The following is a 19,703-nucleotide window of genomic DNA, read 5'->3' as shown; positions in this document are numbered from 1 at the left end:
TAGAGAGTATTTTGTCTTCAGAGTCATCACATTCAGCAAGTAATGTCAGCACTGCCAGCAGGCTTCGCATGAAAAAGCAAATAGCTGAGAAATCCTTGCGCCCTGCGGAGATGCAGAAAACTGATGAACTGGCTTCTAATTCAACTGGCAGACAAGCAAGATAGTCTGGCAGATGGTAGATTGCATTATGCCTCTAATCCACCAGTGCAAACCCCAGTCTTTAGGAAATTGTGCTTGGGAATGGTGTTGTATTGAGATGGACCTGTTTGCATCAGATGCCATGCAGAAGTGGCAGATTCATTTTCCTCTTTGCCATTAGGTGTCTTTAATCAGATCCAGATCAGGTCCTGGTCAGAGAGAAAAGCTTAGACTTTCCTTCTGCTTTGAAAATGCTGATCGTGGTCAGGCAAGGTTTTGCTTCCCTGGCCTTGACAGTTCTGGTCTTAGGAGATTATCCATCATTTGTCTCTTCCTGAAGATGTTAAGGATCATATTCCTCTCCTATGAGAAACCTGGAGCATCAAGCTGCTTTGCTTCATTCAGAGGCCTCAAATACTGCATGGGTGCCTCGTTGCTCAATTTTCTGGGGCTGTCTTTTGGCACTCTTGCACGTTAGGAGATGTAGATGAACAGGTAAACAGGTTTACCCAAGATGAAAAAAACAGGTTTAAAAGGAAACAAGTCTTTGTAAACAAAAACCACATTTGTAAGTCATTTTTTTTTTGCAATTAACAGAATTTGTATTGTTGCCTAAAAGCAGTCCTCATGTGGAAACAACATGTAACTAGAATCCAAGAGCTAACTCCACAAAATACCCATTGCAGTCATTTGATCTGGAGTTAGAAACAAAACAGTCCTCTGTGAAATTCTTTGTTCTTGAGAGCTTGCCAAAAGCATACTTTGCTGTTATGAAAGGTACAGCAATCATGTGCCTGATAATTTTCCCCCAAATGGAACTTCAAATATTACATATACTTTTTCAACTGATGACTGTTCTCAGTGATGCCTCTTTTCTTAGTAGGATGCACTGGAACATACTTTCATACTTTCAGTGGAAAATTACTAGAGTCATTTTGTGTAAATCTGGAAAAAATGGATTTTTTGAGCACTTCAGGAGGATCAGTTGAAGAACATTTCTGAACAGGATACTGAAAATAAAAAAGCTTATTTCATGAGAACCAGCCGTTTGGATTAGGAGTCAGCTGAAGCTTCCCCTCAAGACCATTTTAAAAAAATGTATATTTTTAAATCTCAAAAACATAGCTAATGAAAATGAACATAACTTTCTTAAATTCAGTTGTTTGGACCAATGGAATTGGTTGTATCTGAGTATACTGGATTATACTTGAAAGCAATGACTTGTTTTCATGTGTTTGAAGTTAATACAGACAGCAAATGTAGCGAGCTAAATGACATTATTGCATTATCTTCTAATACACAGGTTTTGCTTAATCACTTACATATTCAGTATTTTACCAATATTTTCTCTAGAAAACCAGTAACTTTGGATTATTTCATTGTTTAAAGAACTAGCTCGATTACTTTTGCTTTCTTTCCTAACTGAGCATTGCAGTTTTCTGTTTAAGTTCCTCTCTCTAATAATGCACAGTTTTTCTGAAACCAGTTAAACTTTAATCTTCTCAAACTGTTGCCTCTCAGCGCACTGTCATGTTTCCTGAAATTCAGAATATACGATGAGTTATCTGCTCCAGCCCATTCCATTGTGTTTCGATGTAGCTTGGTAACTACACGGAAATAGCATGGACGTTTTTCGAATATGGGCGTGTGGTGAATGTAGCGATGTAGGTAAATGTAGTGAAGCTCTGCAGAGTATATGGGGAGTGTGTGGATGGGTGCAGCAGAGGAGGGAGCTTGACCTAACAAGTGCTATTATGTCTGGGTGCTTGGATTTGGACTTCTGAATTTTATGGAGCTAGTTCAGCATATAACTGTATGACTAAAGGCAGACTCACAAAAAAGGTTATTTCCTAGTATCTTGGCTGTAGAATCGGCTACCTCTGTGAGTAGGTTATTGCAAGTAAAATAAAGTGTGTTTATAGAACATTATTATTTAATTAGCAGTTAAAACTTGCTTTGTTTGATTTTATGTTCTTCTGAAATACTAAAAATAAAATCCGAAACATTATCTGTATAGGAAAGAACGGTTATAAAGTCATTATTATTAGGTCAATATTTCCATTTGCCATGTGAGAACTTCAGTCTTTCTCGTCATCATGCTTATGTCAGGCTCTTTTGAACTCCTTTTTTGAACTTTCAGACGTAAGTTAAAACCTATTTCAGTGTTGAGCAAAATCATACTGATACTTCTTTTCTTTTTTTTTTCCCCCTTACTTACCAGGACGGTACGAAACAAAAGCGAGAACGGAAAAAGACCGTGTCGTTTAGCAGTATGCCAACGGAGAAGAAGATCAGCAGTGCAAGTGACTGTATAAATGCAATGGTTGAAGGCTCTGAACTCAAAAAGATTCGCTCCAACTCTAGGGTGTACCACCGATATTTTCTTTTAGATGCAGATATGCAGTCTCTGCGTTGGGAACCTTCAAAAAAGGACTCTGAAAAAGCAAAGATTGACATTAAATCAATCAAAGAAGTAAGAACAGGAAAAAATACAGATATTTTTCGCAGCAATGGAATATATGACCAGATATCAGAAGACTGTGCATTTTCAATTATTTATGGAGATAACTATGAGTCACTAGATCTTGTTGCTAATTCAGCAGACATTGCAAATATTTGGGTTACTGGCTTAAGATACCTGATTTCTTACGGAAAACATACCCTAGATATGATAGGAAGTAGTCAAGATAATATGCGGACTTCATGGGTTTCACAAATGTTCAGTGAATCAGATGTAGATAATTTGGGACATATACCCCTGTGTAATGCTGTACAGTTTATAAAAGACTTAAGTCCTGGTTTAAAAACAAATAAAATTGAACTGAAATTCAAAGAGTTGCACAGATCCAAGGAAAAGAGTGGGACAGAAGTAACAAAGGAAGAGTTTATTGAAGTTTTTCATGAGCTTTGTACACGACCTGAAATCTACTTCTTGTTGGTTCAGTTTTCAAGCAATAAAGAATTCCTAGATACCAGGGACCTAATGATGTTTTTAGAAGCAGAACAGGGTATGGCACATGTCACGGAAGAAATAAGCCTTGAAATTATTCAGAGCTACGAACCAGCCAAAGATGGCCAGGAGAAGGGTTGGCTTTCTATAGATGGGTTTACTAATTACCTTACTTCTCCAGACTGCCACATATTTGATCCAGAGCACAAAAAAGTTTGCCAAGATATGAAACAGCCATTATCTCATTATTTTATAAATTCATCTCATAATACCTACTTGATAGAAGACCAGTTTCGAGGGCCGTCTGACATCACGGGTTACATTCGCGCCCTTAAAATGGGTTGTCGAAGTGTTGAGCTGGACGTGTGGGATGGACCAGACAACGAGCCTGTGATTTACACAGGACATACAATGACTTCCCAGATTGTCTTCCGCAGCGTGATTGACATTATTAACAAATATGCATTTTTTGCTTCAGAATACCCTCTTATTTTATGTTTAGAAAATCATTGTTCTATTAAGCAGCAAAAAGTGATGGTTCAACACATGAAGAAAATTCTGGGGGACAAACTACATACACAGTCTCCAAACATAGAAGAGTCTTACCTTCCGTCGCCTGAATCACTTAAAGGGAAAATACTAATTAAAGCAAAGAAGCTTTCTTCTAATTGCTCGGGGCTCGAGGGAGATGTTACAGACGAAGACGAAGGAGCGGAAATGTCACAGAGGGTGGGGAAGGAGGGTGTAGAACAACAAAACTCCATGACAGGGAAACGATTTCAGCTCTGCAAAGAGCTGTCCGAGTTGGTAAGCATATGTAAATCTGTTCAGTTCAAAGAGTTTCAAGTTTCCTTCCAACTCCAGAAGTACTGGGAAGTATGCTCGTTTAATGAAGTGCTTGCTAGTAAATATGCCAATGAAAACCCAGGAGACTTTGTAAATTATAACAAACGTTTCCTTGCCCGAGTTTTTCCCAGCCCTATGAGGATTGACTCTAGTAATATGAATCCACAGGATTTTTGGAAGTGCGGTTGTCAGATAGTAGCAATGAACTTTCAAACACCTGGCTTGATGATGGATCTTAACATTGGTTGGTTTCGACAGAATGGAAACTGTGGCTACGTCCTTCGCCCTGCCATCATGAGAGAAGAAGTCTCCTTCTTTAGTGCAAATACAAAAGATACTGTGCCTGGAGTTTCGCCTCAGCTGCTTCATATTAAAATTATTAGTGGGCAGAACTTCCCTAAACCCAAAGGATCAGGTGCCAAAGGTGATGTTGTGGATCCTTATGTCTATGTAGAAATACATGGAATCCCTGCTGACTGTGCAGAGCAAAGGACAAAAACTATGCATCAGAATGGAGATAATCCAATTTTTGATGAAAGTTTTGAATTTCAAATAAATCTACCAGAACTAGCTATGGTGCGTTTTGTAGTACTGGACGATGATTATATTGGGGATGAGTTTATTGGGCAATACACTATTCCCTTTGAATGTCTACAGACTGGTTATCGCCACGTTCCTCTGCAGTCTTTAACTGGAGAAACCTTAGCACATGCTTCCCTCTTTGTGCACGTGGCCATTACGAATCGAAGGGGTGGTGGGAAACCTCATAAACGGGGCCTCTCTGTGAGGAAGGGCAAGAAGTCAAGGGAATATGCCTCTATGAGAACATTATGGATAAAAACCATAGATGAAGTGTTCAAGAATGCTCTCCAACCTATACGGGATGCCACTGATTTGAGAGAAAATATGCAGGTACAGTTTTTATGGTGATCTTATCAATCCTTATATGTATTTTTGTATTATGATGCACATGTACGCTGTTCAGAGTCTTAATGTATTTTATAAGTTATGTTAATGAATTGTGGTGCTGAACAGCTTCGAGAAGTGATTGTAGCAGAGGAGCATTTTAGCTCTGCTGATACCATCTCTTGATGTGACTTCTGGTGCGTGTACGTGGTGTCCTGACGGGGAGCTGGGAATGTGCCTCCAGTGCTGGACGTCAAGGCCGTTGCGTACGTCTGTGACGGCCTCTCCTGAGGGTGCTGGATACGCGTCTGACTGCCGCGGTCAAGGAGTGGTTCTTTGAGGGCACGTTAGATACACACTGGAGAAAGTATTGCTAACCTGTAATTTCAGAAGGTTAAAGAGAAATGCAGGAGGAGGACGTTGTTGATAAAACAATGCATTTTTAAAAACTTTTTTTAAAGTTGTTTTAGATTAGAAGCTAGTTACAGAATGAATTTTATCCGTAATTAATCTATTGAAAGGTAAAATTCTGTAATAGAGTGCTGTATTTTTAAGATATCTTGCAAGGAGAAGCTGGATCTGGAATTTAGGGAAACGGTGAAAACATACAATGTTTGTACATATTTTAAGCTCTTTGTCAAGTGCGCCATGTTGTTTTCCAGAATCAATGTAATTTAAAAAATGTGCTGTAGTATGATTTTTTGGATGTGAAGTATTGGAAGGTGTTTCCTTCTATGTATTTTGTTCTGTCAGTTTGAAAGATATGCAATGAACAAAATTCATCAAGGTCCTGTATCAGAATGCTACCAAGAAGATATTTTATGCACATGAGGAAATACTAATTTGAAGAATTTCACTAGGAGATTGTCTAATGTGCATAATCTGGTTTCTGTATTAACAGTGATTCAAACTGATATAAGTAAGCAAGCCAGTCAAAATATATACTAGTGTATGTCAGGGAATTCAAAATTTGTTTAATTTTTTTAGTCAAAGAACCTTTTTATTATCAATTGTTGTAATTTTTATGATACAAAAATGCACTATTTCATCACTTGTGTTGTTAAGGATTAGTCCACTTATTAGAAGTACTTTCATTTTCATGGACCTTCCATGCAGAAGCATATTTGCATGAATATACAATATATGGATATTTTGAAGTTAGTTTTGTGCATTTTGTGGAAAAAAAAAAAAGGCAACAAAAACCACAGCTTTGATTCCTATTTGCACTAAGGTTAGATTTTGTCTCTAAAAACCCTTGTCCAAAAATAAACTTTACCATCCCTGAAAGATGGAAAGTAGTTTTGGTAAAAGTGAAAATTTGTGTCCCCACAACTTGTCAGATACTCTGCTTGGGTAAGGCAGAAGAGAGAGGAGCACTGAGCGCATTTGTAACTTAAGTACACCGTTTTTCTGTCTTTGTTTCTTACAGGAACACAAACTCCAGACCTGCCAGAGATCACCAGCTCCCACTTGGTACAAAAATCTTAAATTCATTTCAGTGATGAGAACATTCCCATCATGGAATTTCAGTGGCTACCTGGAGTCACGTTATAGTTATAGTACTTGAAATTTCCTTTAAGCTTAAATGTCTTGTTTTATATTCTATCATACGGCATAAAATACAAGTATAATAAATTATAGGGCAAGGTACAAAATTGGTATTAATATTAAAGTACCTTAAGAATTCACATAAGTGTGATTCTGTGATAGGAGGGACATCAGTAGTGGAGTGCTGGGTTTGTCAGTCACACCAAATGGGAGCCAGCAGATCACAGCACGTCTGGACAGTAGTGCAGGTATGTTTAAAGTTACAAATGGGCTGAATCCTCCTTCCTCTTCCCTTTGCTTATCTGGGACATTCAGCAGTTAAAATTTTGTTACTTTTAATGACATTTTAATAATTACTTTGAATTTGAATTCGTTTATTTTTATGGTTAATTTCTGCAGTGATGTATAACAGGCTTCCTACCTCTAAATAGAGCTTTTCTGCAGCAAGTGTTGAATTTTGTTTGAAATCTTAACGTTTCTGGAAGACTATATAGCGAACATGTCACACTGGTTGCTTTGGAAAACTTGAATTGTGCACTATAGCTCAACGGTAACAGTGAAATATGAATATCTTAACCTGAGAGAATAGGAAATTGAAATTCATGGTTAACTGCAAAGGAAACTCTTTCTTTCCTTTTTACAGAATGCAGTAGTTTCATTCAAAGAATTATGTGGCCTCTCTCCTGTAGCAAATCTTATGCAGTGCATTTTGGCAGTGTCTACGCGCTTGGTTGGGCCTGATAATGCACCCCTGATAGTACTGAACCTTAATGATCAGTATCCAACGATGGAGCTCCAAGGGATTGTTCCGGAGGTCTTGAAAAAGATTGTAACAGCATATGACATGGTGAGTAGTCCTTTGTGGTTATTTTATATGCCATTTGAAAGACTTTCTTTTTCCAATAGACGGTAGCGTGCCTGTTCTGAAAGGTCGCTCTAACCTGTGACTTCCTATTTCAGGCATCATTACGTGCACTTACTGCAAGTCATTCCCATGAATGTACAGCGACTGATAGTGTTTTCATATTGGGGAAAATGCTGAGGTTAATATGCTCCATGCAAATACATAAGTTTTTGTACACTTGAGAAGGCAGAACAGTTCTAATCAAGAGGATGTAACAGGAAGAGGACATGTTAATGTACCTGTTTTGCAGTAACTTGAAACTGCATAGCTATAAACTACTCACATGAATTTTCTACTTTACATTTTTCAATTTATGCATCCTCATTTTTTTGTCTCTGACTCATATCATAGAGTAGAAGAATGTCAGGAACTGTTCTGAGGAACTGTAATTTTGCAAGCAGCTTGAAATGTTGAACTCTGCACATGCTTTTTCACGTTTGTTTGCTATTATCTTTCACATAACTCTCATTTAATTAAGCTTTTTTTGCAACTCAAATCGTTTGTAATCTTCCCTCCAGCCCTCGTACTTCAGTAAACATGTAAACAGTGTCTCTAGAAACTGCAGTTTTAACAGTTTGCAAGAAGGAAGGAAGAACTAATAAACTGAGATATACTGAATTATATCAGTCTTGCATAAATAGAAAGTATGAAGAAAAGATCCAGCAGATGGGTGTGATTTGAAATATCCTTCTTCAGCTCAAGTATCTGGCATAAGTTGTTGAGTTTTTATTTATTTAATAATTGCTTTAATTTGATACATTATCAGGCAATAAGTAAACATTTCTAGGATAATGGTTTGTATGCTTAAATGAGAAACCACTAGCAGCATCAAGTCAGTGTTTGAAAAATGGTCCTTGCTATTTAAAGAAAAAAATAAAAAAGAAGGTAAAAAATGAAACCAGTAGCTTAGTTTCATATATCTCTATTAAATTGCTTTCTAAAGAAAAAGAAGCATTCGAATGACACTCTGCTAGGGTCAAAAAGCACTCATTGGTAATCAGCAGTTTGGATAGAGCTCCTGTAGCTGAATGATGCAAGTGCAACAACCTTTGATGTAAATAGTAGCACAGTAACAAGATGATATTGCTCTATCCTCTTAGTGGTAGCTTATGGGGTATCAGTATAATGAGGATACAGGCAGCCTTGCTTGTTGGGATCGCACATATAACACACGGGATGAGGCTCTGTCTCACTGACGGGCAGTGCCTCTGCTTGCACTTTGTTCTGCACTGCGGAGGCTGCTTAGTAGTTATCCAGCTTTTCCAGATAGGCAAGATCTTTCTATGAATCTGGATTAAATTTTGTGTTTGCATGTCTTTTTCATAGAGATGACTCATGGCTCCACAGATCTTCACCATCCAAATTTGCTATATAATAGAAGATTCAAACAATGGCATGTTGAAAGCAGTTTTCCATCTCTTCCCTAAACCATAAGGATATCATTTCATAGAGAGACAAATAGTATGAATCAAAGTTTCTAGATCTAAGTGATATTAAACATAGTCATTTAAACATAGTTATTTTTAACATGATTATTTTAGTTACATAAAGCCGCTAACAAAAAAAAAAAAAAGCTTTTCAATTTTAGAAACCCTTTTCATGCTACTGCTCTGTCCAATTTGACAGTGTTTCAGCAAATAAAATCAGTAGGGAATACTGGAAAATATAGTCAGCTGTGTGAGCCATACTGATAGCATTTATTTTTAAGAACATGTGGAGAAGCAATGGGAAGCAGTCATCCTTTCCTCAGGATGGAGGAAAGCCATGAACCTTTTTAGCTTACAGATTCAAATTTGCTATTGTGGGAAATGTTAAGAATTTGATACTAATTTGAATTTAGATAGGTTTTTATTTCTGTGTTTTGGGGCAAATTAGTATAGTGAGCCCTCAAAAATGACCCGCTTTTATCTCAAGTGTTTATTTTGGCATGATAAATTAGCAGAGGGGTGTCAAATTCAGCTTAATATCTAGATGCCTGACCCAGGATTAAGATAGGGTTTGTACTTGTCTTATTTGATGCTGGTTTGGACTCAGAATAAGTCAGAATTCTATTTTAACAATGTTCTTCTAGTCTGTCGTACTGTAACTATGAAATAATGATAATAGCAGAGAGTACTTCAGGTGTTTTTTAAATAAACCTTTGTTACTTTATGTGCATTTTGAACATTACATACTTAAAGATGTTCTCGAAGTACTTGTTTGAGGGTTAGGATATTTTTGGCTGAAAGAAGTATTTGTCAGAAATATTCTCCTAATGGCAATAAGCGTGCAGAATAATAAGAAGTTATTCAGCAGAATGCATTTACGTAAGAGGATTCATATTTGCTCAATAAAGTGAGAAAGGATGTAAGGACCTTTCAGTGGGGGAGTAGGGCTGTAATATAATAATTACAAAGAAGTGCAGTACTGCAGGGAGACGTGGTAAGGTGAAGATATTTCTAGTATAACACAGGCACATACTTTTCTTAAGGAGAGAATGAGTCAAGTGATTGTAAGCTAATTAGAATGTCACTAGATGCTAATTTTATGCTTGCTGTAGACAAACAGCACAAAATGTTTTTTAATTATCAGCATTCAGTACCACATTAGAAGAGGAGCTAAAAGTGGTAGAACTCTTCACAGGTTAAAATATTGTATCTATGAGGTTAATGAGTAGTTTGCCATCATCATTATTGCAGCTGCATTTTTACCCAGGATCTTTGGGTTTTTATCCATGCTAAAGAGTTGTGGACCTTCTCAGAATAATGAAAAACAAATGAAATGAGGAAGCTTCCAGAAAAGCTGCTATTTAAGTTGCTTATTTTTATCTACTCCATGCTCCTGAGTATTCTTTCACCCTTTTTATTTCTTTTTCAAAATGTTTCTTTTTTCCCTCTTGTACATAAGCTTCATCTTCCTTTATGTGTTGCTGTGCTCTGATGGTGTCATCACACCTATCACTCATCAGTGCTGCAGACAGAAGCTTGGAGTTAAGGCAAGTGCCTCTTCCACAGAACTGCACGGTTTTTTCATGTCTTATGCCCTTTGTCATAAACCATAGCCAAACCTTGAGGAGTTGTACAGTGGCAAGAAGAGAAACATATTTATCTTATCTCAAGTCCTCAGCATTATTCAGTGATGAATATAATAACACTTCAAAGCATATGCTAGTATGTCCTCTGTACAAGGGAAGCTAGACATAGCTGCTAACTTGTCTATCTCTGTCCTTAGTGGAGCCCTTTTTGGAGGATGAGGTGTCCCATCTAATGAGGGTGAGATCTTATAAGAGTAAAACTAAAACAGTCAATATAAAACTGTACCTGTGTGAAAGAAGATAAAGTAATGCTGCTGCAATAATTAGGGTTGTGTAATTAAATACCAGTTAAATAATACTCCTAGATCTATTTTGTCACAGTGTATTTTTGTCCTTTTAGAAAAAAAAAATCTTTTTTGAAGTTATGTTACAATGTAGCGTCTATCCAGACTGCAGTATAGGTGGTCTTTATGTGACTCAAACAGAATCGAATGAAATGGATAGAGTTTGAGTTTGTACACACGATCAGGGGGGTAGGATCAAGGACATGACTAAGGTTAACTTGAGGAAAATGTGCTTAATACAGTTGGGGTTGTGAGAAGATGAAAAGGATAGGTGTTAAAGACATCAGTGCCAGTAAACCTGAATTTATCATGTGACTTGTGATTAGTAGTTCCTTATCTAGATGATCGTTGACTCATTTTCAGCTATTCACTCAGATTATAAATCTACTGCACATGCAGTCCTGTTGAAGCTAACTTTTCACATTAGGCAGCTGCACTGGGTAGACCACGTGCTTTTCTATCAGACATCTTGGACTGAAGCTTTCACGCTGACAAAAGCAGAAAAAAAAATCCATCCTTACCTCTTTACAGGGCCTAAAGAGCATGATTAGCAGATCGGTTTTGAGTTATGCTTATCTGATAAAATCCATATTGGTTACCTTGTTGCTGATGCAGGTTCTTGGTTATAGTTACTTTGCAAATACCATGAGAGCAGTTTTAGTGTTATGAATTTGTATTTTGAGAAAAAATGTAGAGTGAGATTTTTCCAGCTCATCTCAGGCACTAAAATTTGCTGGAATATTTAGGCAGGTTAAGAAGCCTTTTTTCTGCCGAATATCCTTGAAGTTGCATACTTCAGGGCTAAAAAAAAAAAATACTTGATCCAACACTGGAAATTACTAGCTTGTCTGCTGCGAAAGAGTGAGTATATGGGTTGCTTTAGCTCTTGCACCACTTTCTTTTGCTTTCAGTCTTCAGTTTCTGATTGTTACAGAGAAGGCTGTGTCTAGAACAGTCACCAGTCTACTCTAATTGAACCCAACCTCTGGATCTTACGTCTTTTTGAAGCACCTGATATCATCTGACCACTGTGTTGCTTTGCACACCTAAAACAACCCAGATTTTCCACCCAGCAACTTCCCTGAGGGATAAATGATGGCATAGGCTTGAAATGAGTATTCTGATTTCTCCAGTTGGTTCAGAATGTTATTTCTGCATCCACCTATTCTGCAACCCACTTCTGTGGGTGCTCCATGTTGGAGCTTACCTCTTAGTGTCATCTGGCTTATATAGGAAAAAATCAGGCTTTGCACAGAAGTTGGAGAAGACTATAATGCCCTGCTTTTTTACTTAATTAAAGAATATAACTACATAGAATAAAGAAAATTGTTAAAATAAGAAACTAAAAGGAGTAGCCAAAAGAACAGATATTATAGAGACTGTTTAATGGTGCCTCACAGAGGCCTTGAAACAAATATATACCACCTATCAAAAAACAAGGAAGGGGGGCAGAAGGGAAGAAGTACAGTTCAAAATAAGGAGGGAAGAATCCTCTGAAAAGCTGAAGCCTTGAGTAAATGAGTAGGTAGGATAGGCGTTTAACCATGTTAAATATAAAAATACAGCATGGCCAACCACAAAGAATTTCAGGAAGAGCCTGCACAGATGTAGTTTAACAATAATTTCTTTTCTGACTATATTGAAAAGAGGAAGCCTGTCAAAAGGTGTGCAGGACCCCTATCTGAGTGAAGTATAAAATAAAGAAATAAAATCACAAGAAAAAAAAATCATAGCAGAAAAGCTAAATGAGATTTTGCAACCGTGTGTCTGTGGAAGATTAAGGGAGGGTTTCCTATGAAACTCATCTTCATGAGTGACTTGCTGGAAAATCCATGTTTAATTGAAATGCTGACAGGAAAAAATATGAAGGAAAAGACAAAATGATGAAGGAGGAAATTACCAGAATGTGATGTTCATTCAGGAGCTCAAAAAGAGCTCGAGGCTTCATTTAGGCAAAATACTAACTGTTGTGTACATCCTCTCACTTAAAGCTGGCTATCAAAGTCGTTAATGTGGTGCCAGTGTTTCAAAAGGTTTCTAAGAGAGATCAAGAACTTACAAATCAGACAGCCTGACATCTGTTCTGTGAAAGTGGTAGAAACTGTTTTGAAGAATAAAATTAGTGGGAACATGGATAAACATATCATATTGAGAAAGAGTCAGTACAGCTTTTATAAAGTGAATGGCTCATTACTCTCTTGGAGCTCTTTGAAGTCAAGAAGCATGCAGACAAAGAAGTTCCAGTCTGCTTGGGTTTTCAAAAACCATTTGACAAAGTTGCTTTTCAAAAGCTCATAGTGAAATCAAGCTATTATTAAATTTTTAACCCAAGTAAATTCTTAGATCTTCCCTGATAGCTGGAGTAAATGTTGGACTTAACCTGCTGTTTCAATGGGAAAAACACTGTTGAGAGAGTATTTATTTTGATTGTTTATTAGGGTGCATTTTTCCAGTAGGTGGGTTGTAGTTGGTAGGTGTAACTGCAAGAGTTCTGGTCTAGGTAACTTAGTTCAGTACTACTGGAATTTGGTGTCTTAATTATGCTCCCAGATTTGCAAAGATCAGTGAGATATGAGGTATGAAGATCCATAAGGTTGTCTAATCTACTTCCCATCTTGGTATAACATCTAACCAGTAAGTTTCAGAGTTAACAAAATAAAATACAATATTCAAGTAACCATAACATGCGCTGTCTCGCTATTCCCATTATCGCCTCTGGCTCTGTACAGTATGCTTAATTTCATTGTCAAGTCTCTGCAGAGTCAGAACTGTCTTGTTTTAGGTAATAGATGGAAATAGTTCAGTGGTGAAAATAACCAAGGGAAAAGGTATGTCACTGATTGCAATTTAATATAACAAATAGCCCAGGTAATGCTTTATGGCATGTTTAATTGATAATAGCAGATTCTGTTTTTCAAGATATATTTAAATAGCTAGTGTAGTTGTTAGTCTATCACAAAAAATGATGAAAAATATAGATGAAAATATAGTGAATAGTGTGGACATTTTCTTGAAAAAGGGTTATGTTATTTATTATCAGCTTTTATTTTCCTGTTGTATAATGGGGCAGTCATTCTCAACTGTAAGTTGCAATTATGATCCAAAACCAGAATTGCAGGTGACAGCCATATGCTGGACTTTTTAGTCCACAAGGGCAGAGACAAATATCTTAAGTTTGGAGATTGGCATTTCAGTGCCAAATGCAAAGTATGAGTTGTTCTGTATTGAATAAAAAGCTCTGATAATGACAACTTGACACTTCTGGGAAGTCAAGATATCTTCACTTTTCATTAAGAACATGGATGAGGAAGCTTTTGTGTCCTCTCACCAATTCCATTACGGCTAATGGATGACTCAAACTATTCATAAGAACATAAAATAACATTAAAAAAAACACCTTCATCTAGCTTACTGTGTGGTCTAAGGTTGTTCAATGGAACGCCAATGGAAGAATATAAAAATAAGCCAGATGCATAGTAACTTTTCTTATTTATATTTCGCGATTCCAAGACAATTTTGCATTGGTCCTGTTAATTTTTCCCAAGGACAGTAATTCTCTTAACGATATGGGATATTTTCCTTTTATACACATAGCTTGCTTCATTAAGCTCTACTTCTTACATAGTTCTTCATTCTATCAAGTTTAGTTTACAACTGATCAAAATCATTTTGCTCTGACAATCTAAGTATCAGGAAAGCAAGGAGAAATGACAGTGCATTTGAAATGGTTTGATGTCATTGTGTGCATAGTTTATGGGATAGCTGTTCATGATTATATTATTTACCCCATCTTCACACTGCCTTCAACCTAGTCTTTCCCAAGTGCTTAACTCGTGAGAATTAAGAAAGACATAGAGACAGTTTAATGGAGAACTTGAGGACTGCTTGTTCCTTTGGCACAACTGTGGCAAACCTAATGCATTTTGGGCTACTGCAAGGTTAAGAACAGATGATGTCCTGTTTTTTCTCAGGCTTTACAAGAGTTACTTTGGGTAAGTCACTTCTATCGTTTACCCTCTTGCTCTGCGTGATAGCATAATTGCAGCTGCTTCTTCCTGGAGGCAGCAAAATTGTTCCATGTATATGTTTCCTAGAAAATAAGAACAAAAGAAGGTAAGAGAGGAAAGGAAGGCTGGAAAGGTGAAACCGTGGGTCCATTCTGATGTTTCTCCCACATACAAGGAATATCTTGCCTCTGTAAGTTGGATACAGCCATTATATTATTTCACAATATGCCAGTATGTTCAGGAAGGCGTTATGCTCGGGAGGCTTCTTCTGCATTGATCCTGGAGGAGGGCAGTGTGTAATTATATCATAAATTTGTTTTCTGGCATCGCTGAAGGAATCATTTCTAATTTAGACAATATATTTTCTAAATAAAATTATTGCCATCAGGCAATTTGGTTTGATATGATGAGTCCTCAATGTGCACAGAAGTAGCAGTTAACAGCTTTGTTTTCTTACATAGACATTTTTGGACAGTACTTACAGTAGCACAGAGATCAATTGCTCTTCATTATAAAGCAGCTCTGGGCTGCCTGGGCCAAACCACATACGTTTTTTAATTTGTAATGAAGTTGTTATTGATTATTGTCTTGTTTGCAAGTTTCTACCAGCGTGCTGCCAGAAAGCTCTGTTATTTTTTTGTTTGTTTGTTTGAAGATGTCAATTTTACTGAAATATTTATTTATATAGACTCGTAGAATTGTTGAGGTTGAAGGGACCTCTGGAGATGTGCTCCTTCAGCAAGGCTGGGACCTCAACTGTGGAAGGTCCATCTAAACCTCCTCTAAAGCTGCTCCTTACTCTTCCTTTCCTACCTCCTCCCTTATCAGCCAGCACACACACACATGCACAAGTACCATCCTTATCATGCTAGTTTTCTCTTTAAGTGTGGTTATTTATACTCAGTTGTTCAAAGGCTGCATCTGCTGAAAGTGTTTGAGTCTTCATTAACATCTATACAAATGTTTTCATGTTGTCCTAGTTTTAGTTTGTACTCTAGAAAGAAGTTCTATATTGGGACACTTTTTCTAGTAAAGGTCATTCAGCAAATAGCTGAACACATACTGAAAGATGATAATATGATGAAGAGCAGTGTAACTGTAACATTTTAATTAACTAATCCTGTTTCTTTATTAACGAAACACAACTAAAAGGTGGCACACAACATACATACTGTTCATTTCTCTCTTTAATGCACTGGATTTAGAAAGAAAACCACACCAGTTCCTTTGTCATCAACAAGATAGCGGTATGTTATAATGTTTGAACACTTGTGACATTCAACCCCTGAATTACTGTTAGCTCAGCAAGTTAAGCTTAGTGGTCCTGTTAATCTTAAACACAGTTTTATATCTGTTTTAAAGAAGACTGAGGTTCAAGAAAATAGGTATTACTGGTAAATATCAAGAGTCATATTAGAATAATTTCTGTGCTCTGTCACATGAAACACATTGAAAATTTGCAGAAGTGTACATTTGTTTTTGATCTGAGAGTATTTAGACCAAACAAACTTTCTGTATCAAAATGGTGAAATATTAAATGTACAAGTTATTGTAAATTCTTGTTTCAGTTTTAACATTACAATGATGGAAAGAGCGCTAATACAGTGATTTGTTTTATTTCCTCTCATCTTCAGCATTACTACAACTGTCTTGTTTTGTCAGTAGGAAAAGTAAACAACATTGATGTAAACATTTCTACTCCGCACTAACTTGAATCTCTTATTTCTAAAAACTATGGCAGTGTGCCAGAGTAGAAAGCGTAAGGTTTCTAATCTGCTGAGACTTGTTCCCTACAATTTCTAAATATCTAAATACACCTGCATATGAGGGATATTGTGTGGAGGAAACAGAGCAGGTGATAGAGCTGTTCTGCATCTAGAGGAGAGCTGGGCTGAGATGACTTAGAAATTGTATTATTGTGCACATGTAGTCAGTAACGAAGAACAGTATGGTCACTTTTTTTTTTTTTTTTTTTACAATTCATCTAGAACAAACACTTCGAATGGGCAGCGCGATTTGTCTCTATCAGTAATTCATAATAGTCAACATAATTAACACTAAGCCTGTTTTGACTGCAGTGAAAAGGCATTCTCAAATCAAAGAAATTCTAACAGGAGAATCCCACTGCAGTTATTTATTTTTGAGGATCAGCATCCCGGCAAAACAGGAGCCTCGCACTCTCAGCGTTTCCATTCACAAATTAACTTTCCAAGCAGCAGAGGCTCGGTGTAGAGTGCTATATAGCAAAGGCTCGATGTAGAGGGCTTTATAGTATCTTCTCAGCTAGTTGGTAAAATAACCTGTTCAGTATTTACAAGTATATTTGCAATTTAAAAGTCAATTGTGTTCTGGTTCTTTTTGTTTAATTGCAGAATAAAAGGTATTTTTTGACATGCACATTAAAATATTCAACTTTCTTGTCTTTCAAGTACATTTATAATGGATCCACTATTGTTATTATTTGAATACTGTTTTAAAAGCCTAATTTGTAATGAAACGTGACAAAATACAGCTTTATTCTTGATCAGGAAAAGACAGCTTGCTCCTCATAGTAGCTTACCTGAGTAAAATAGAACATTCTCTTATTTAAAGTATTTAAAGTATGCTTCTTTTTAAAATAGTTCTGAATTTTTTTACCCAATGATTAATGAGCATAATTCTATTTATAGGCAGTGTTTGAGTGTACATTTTTATTTATATTCACAGAACAACCTGATAAAAAGTGGTAGGCTAAAGTATTTCACTCGCAGTTTAGGAATTTGATCAAGTTATTAAATTTCCTAATTTATTGATGTAATTTACATTTTTTTACCGACTTACAATGCAAATCAGGATAAATAGAAAATTCAAAATAAAATACTGGTAAATTGGATGTGATGCTTACATGTATAAAAGTAAAAATTATTTGGCACTTGACTTCTGCATTCTCCGATTTTGCTGGTCATTTTGTTTAAATCTTACATAAATATGGAATTTGGGGTGTTGCATCCTTCTTTATTCTCCCACGTTAAATTGTAGTCATAGACACAGAACTAGAATTAACGTAAATTACTTAATTAAATCCTTACTGTTTTGTGTAGCAGAAAATAGTAGAATTGTGTAGCATGCTTTGCATCTGTGCAGATGTTCTTCCACCTCGCTTGCTTGCAGACTTGCCATGATCCAGAATTTGGGGCTCTATCATCTGCTTCTCCAAACTAAACTACAGCTCACTGAGAACAGTGCTCAAAAAGAAAGCCTCAATGTCACTTAGCTGGAGGAGCCTCGTTCTGGTAGGAGAGAAGGGCTACCATAGGTGTCTTCAAGTAACATTTCTCTGCTCGTAACATCAGTTCTGGTCTCTTAAGGAAGAGAAAGCTCCACATAAACATGCAAGCAGCATGTCAGACTTAGCTATTGTTTTAGTGAAGAGAAATCTCTCTGCTTGAGTGGAGACCAAAGATAAGGGTAAGATGTAGACCAGAGCCAATGCTTCTCCTCTTCACTTCTGGAATACATATCCTAGTCTGAAAAATGTACACAGTCGCATCTTTATTTCTGGGCTTTCAGATGAGCTTCCATGAAAAACTTGGTGTTCAGAAAGATCAGGTAAAAGAATTCGTTTTTCTTATCTTCCAATTTCAGCCTTTGGTTGTATGTTTTTCCCCATAGGACATTATCTTATGCACACAGAAGCCACAGAAAGGGAAGTGAGGAATGATACTTAGGAGAAAGAAAGTACTGGTTGGTGACTGATCATCATCCTGAATGTCAGGGTGTGTGAGGAAGAGGAAACCAGGTTGTCTTGCCCAAATTGCCAGAAATGAATTAGTTGCTAAATAGTTGTACAGTCTCAACTTGTTTGACAGGTAGTGGACAGATGGGAATGGAGTTGTTATCTTATATCTGTGTTCCCAGATCCCAGCCCATAAAGATCATATTTGTTATGCCATTACACTAAATTCAGAGTAGTCTTCTGCCTGGTCGTGACAACGAAAACAAATATATTTACTATGTTAACAATAAATATTAGATTATCAATTTGGTTCAAACTTAATAATCTTCTAAAGTTTAAAAATCGTCATCACTATAATTTTCATTTTACTCATACTTATGTATATTTTAATTAATTTTCTCTACAGATGATTCAGACTATCAGGACTCTAGTTGAGAATGCAGATAGCTTATATGAGAAGATAGTGCAGTGTCAAAAAGCAGGTAAGTACAAAGCTCTCTTCTAAGAAAAATATTACAAAGAACTTATTACATCCTTGTTTTTTTCCCCAAACTATAAATTGAATATGTGCATTCAACTGTAGCCGAAAATAAGGTTAATTTAGGCATGTACAATAACAGAGAAAGAACATTTCAAATCTTAGGAGATCCATAGAAGTTGAAAGTCATGAATATTTTATATATGGATAGTAGCTTGTCAGTGTATTTGTATCTACCAATGTAAACATATGATTACAGGAAAGGTAGTGAATGATCTAGTTTCACACTGAAGACTTTTATCTGCTCTTTTCCCATGGGAGAAGTTTTCCTCTTATTTCATGGTAGCTTAAGAGCCTTGGAGAAATACCTTGTCGTAATGATAGTAGTTCAGAGATTTATTTCCATGTTTCTTTTGGGTGACCATCATCTGGTTCTGCTCATCTGTTGTTTCTCGTTTTGTCTATTCAGACTATAATTCTTTTTGCTGGTGCTAATATTTGAGACAGATGAATTAATGTCTGAAGGATGAATCTTATATGGCAGTCTTTTCAAACTCCATAGAAGCAAAAAGATTTTTTGCTTTTGTTTTTTGGGGGATTTTGTGTTTATTTATTAGTTTTCTAATGGTCCTTTTGTGTACTGAAATTCTCTGCAAATCTGTTTCTGATGCGTTTGAAACATTTTGTTGTTAGTTCTTAACCCTTTCACAAATTGCCCTTGCTCATGTGATGTATGATAATTACTTTTCTCATTTGGCCACAACGTTGTGCTTTGAAGGTTACCTTCTTTTTTTGAATAGCAGCCAAGGCTCTGCTATTTAATCCTGCTGATTTTGTTTTGTTTGTTTTTGTTT

The 19,703-nt window shown here is 36.5% G+C and overlaps 1 protein-coding gene across 1 annotated transcript in view; it reads left to right on the top strand.

Moving 5' to 3' along the window:
* PLCL2 (phospholipase C like 2) overlaps window positions 1-19,703 on the top strand; it is a 90,083-nt gene that overhangs the window by 53,346 nt on the left and 17,034 nt on the right. The window contains exons 2-4 of the mRNA XM_088521179.1: window positions 2,360-4,846; window positions 7,032-7,235; window positions 18,778-18,853. Coding sequence (XP_088377305.1) covers window positions 2,360-4,846; window positions 7,032-7,235; window positions 18,778-18,853 — 2,767 coding nt within the window. The remainder of the gene's footprint in view (window positions 1-2,359; window positions 4,847-7,031; window positions 7,236-18,777; window positions 18,854-19,703) is intronic.

Source organism: Tinamus guttatus, unplaced genomic scaffold (assembly GCF_059628265.1).
Source record: "Tinamus guttatus ecotype Peru unplaced genomic scaffold, ASM5962826v1 Tinamus_guttatus_pri_ptg000115l, whole genome shotgun sequence".
NCBI classification, from domain to species: domain Eukaryota; kingdom Metazoa; phylum Chordata; class Aves; order Tinamiformes; family Tinamidae; genus Tinamus; species Tinamus guttatus.
The sequence above is the reverse complement of the archived record's forward strand: the minus strand, read 5'-3'. Positions and strand labels throughout refer to the sequence as shown.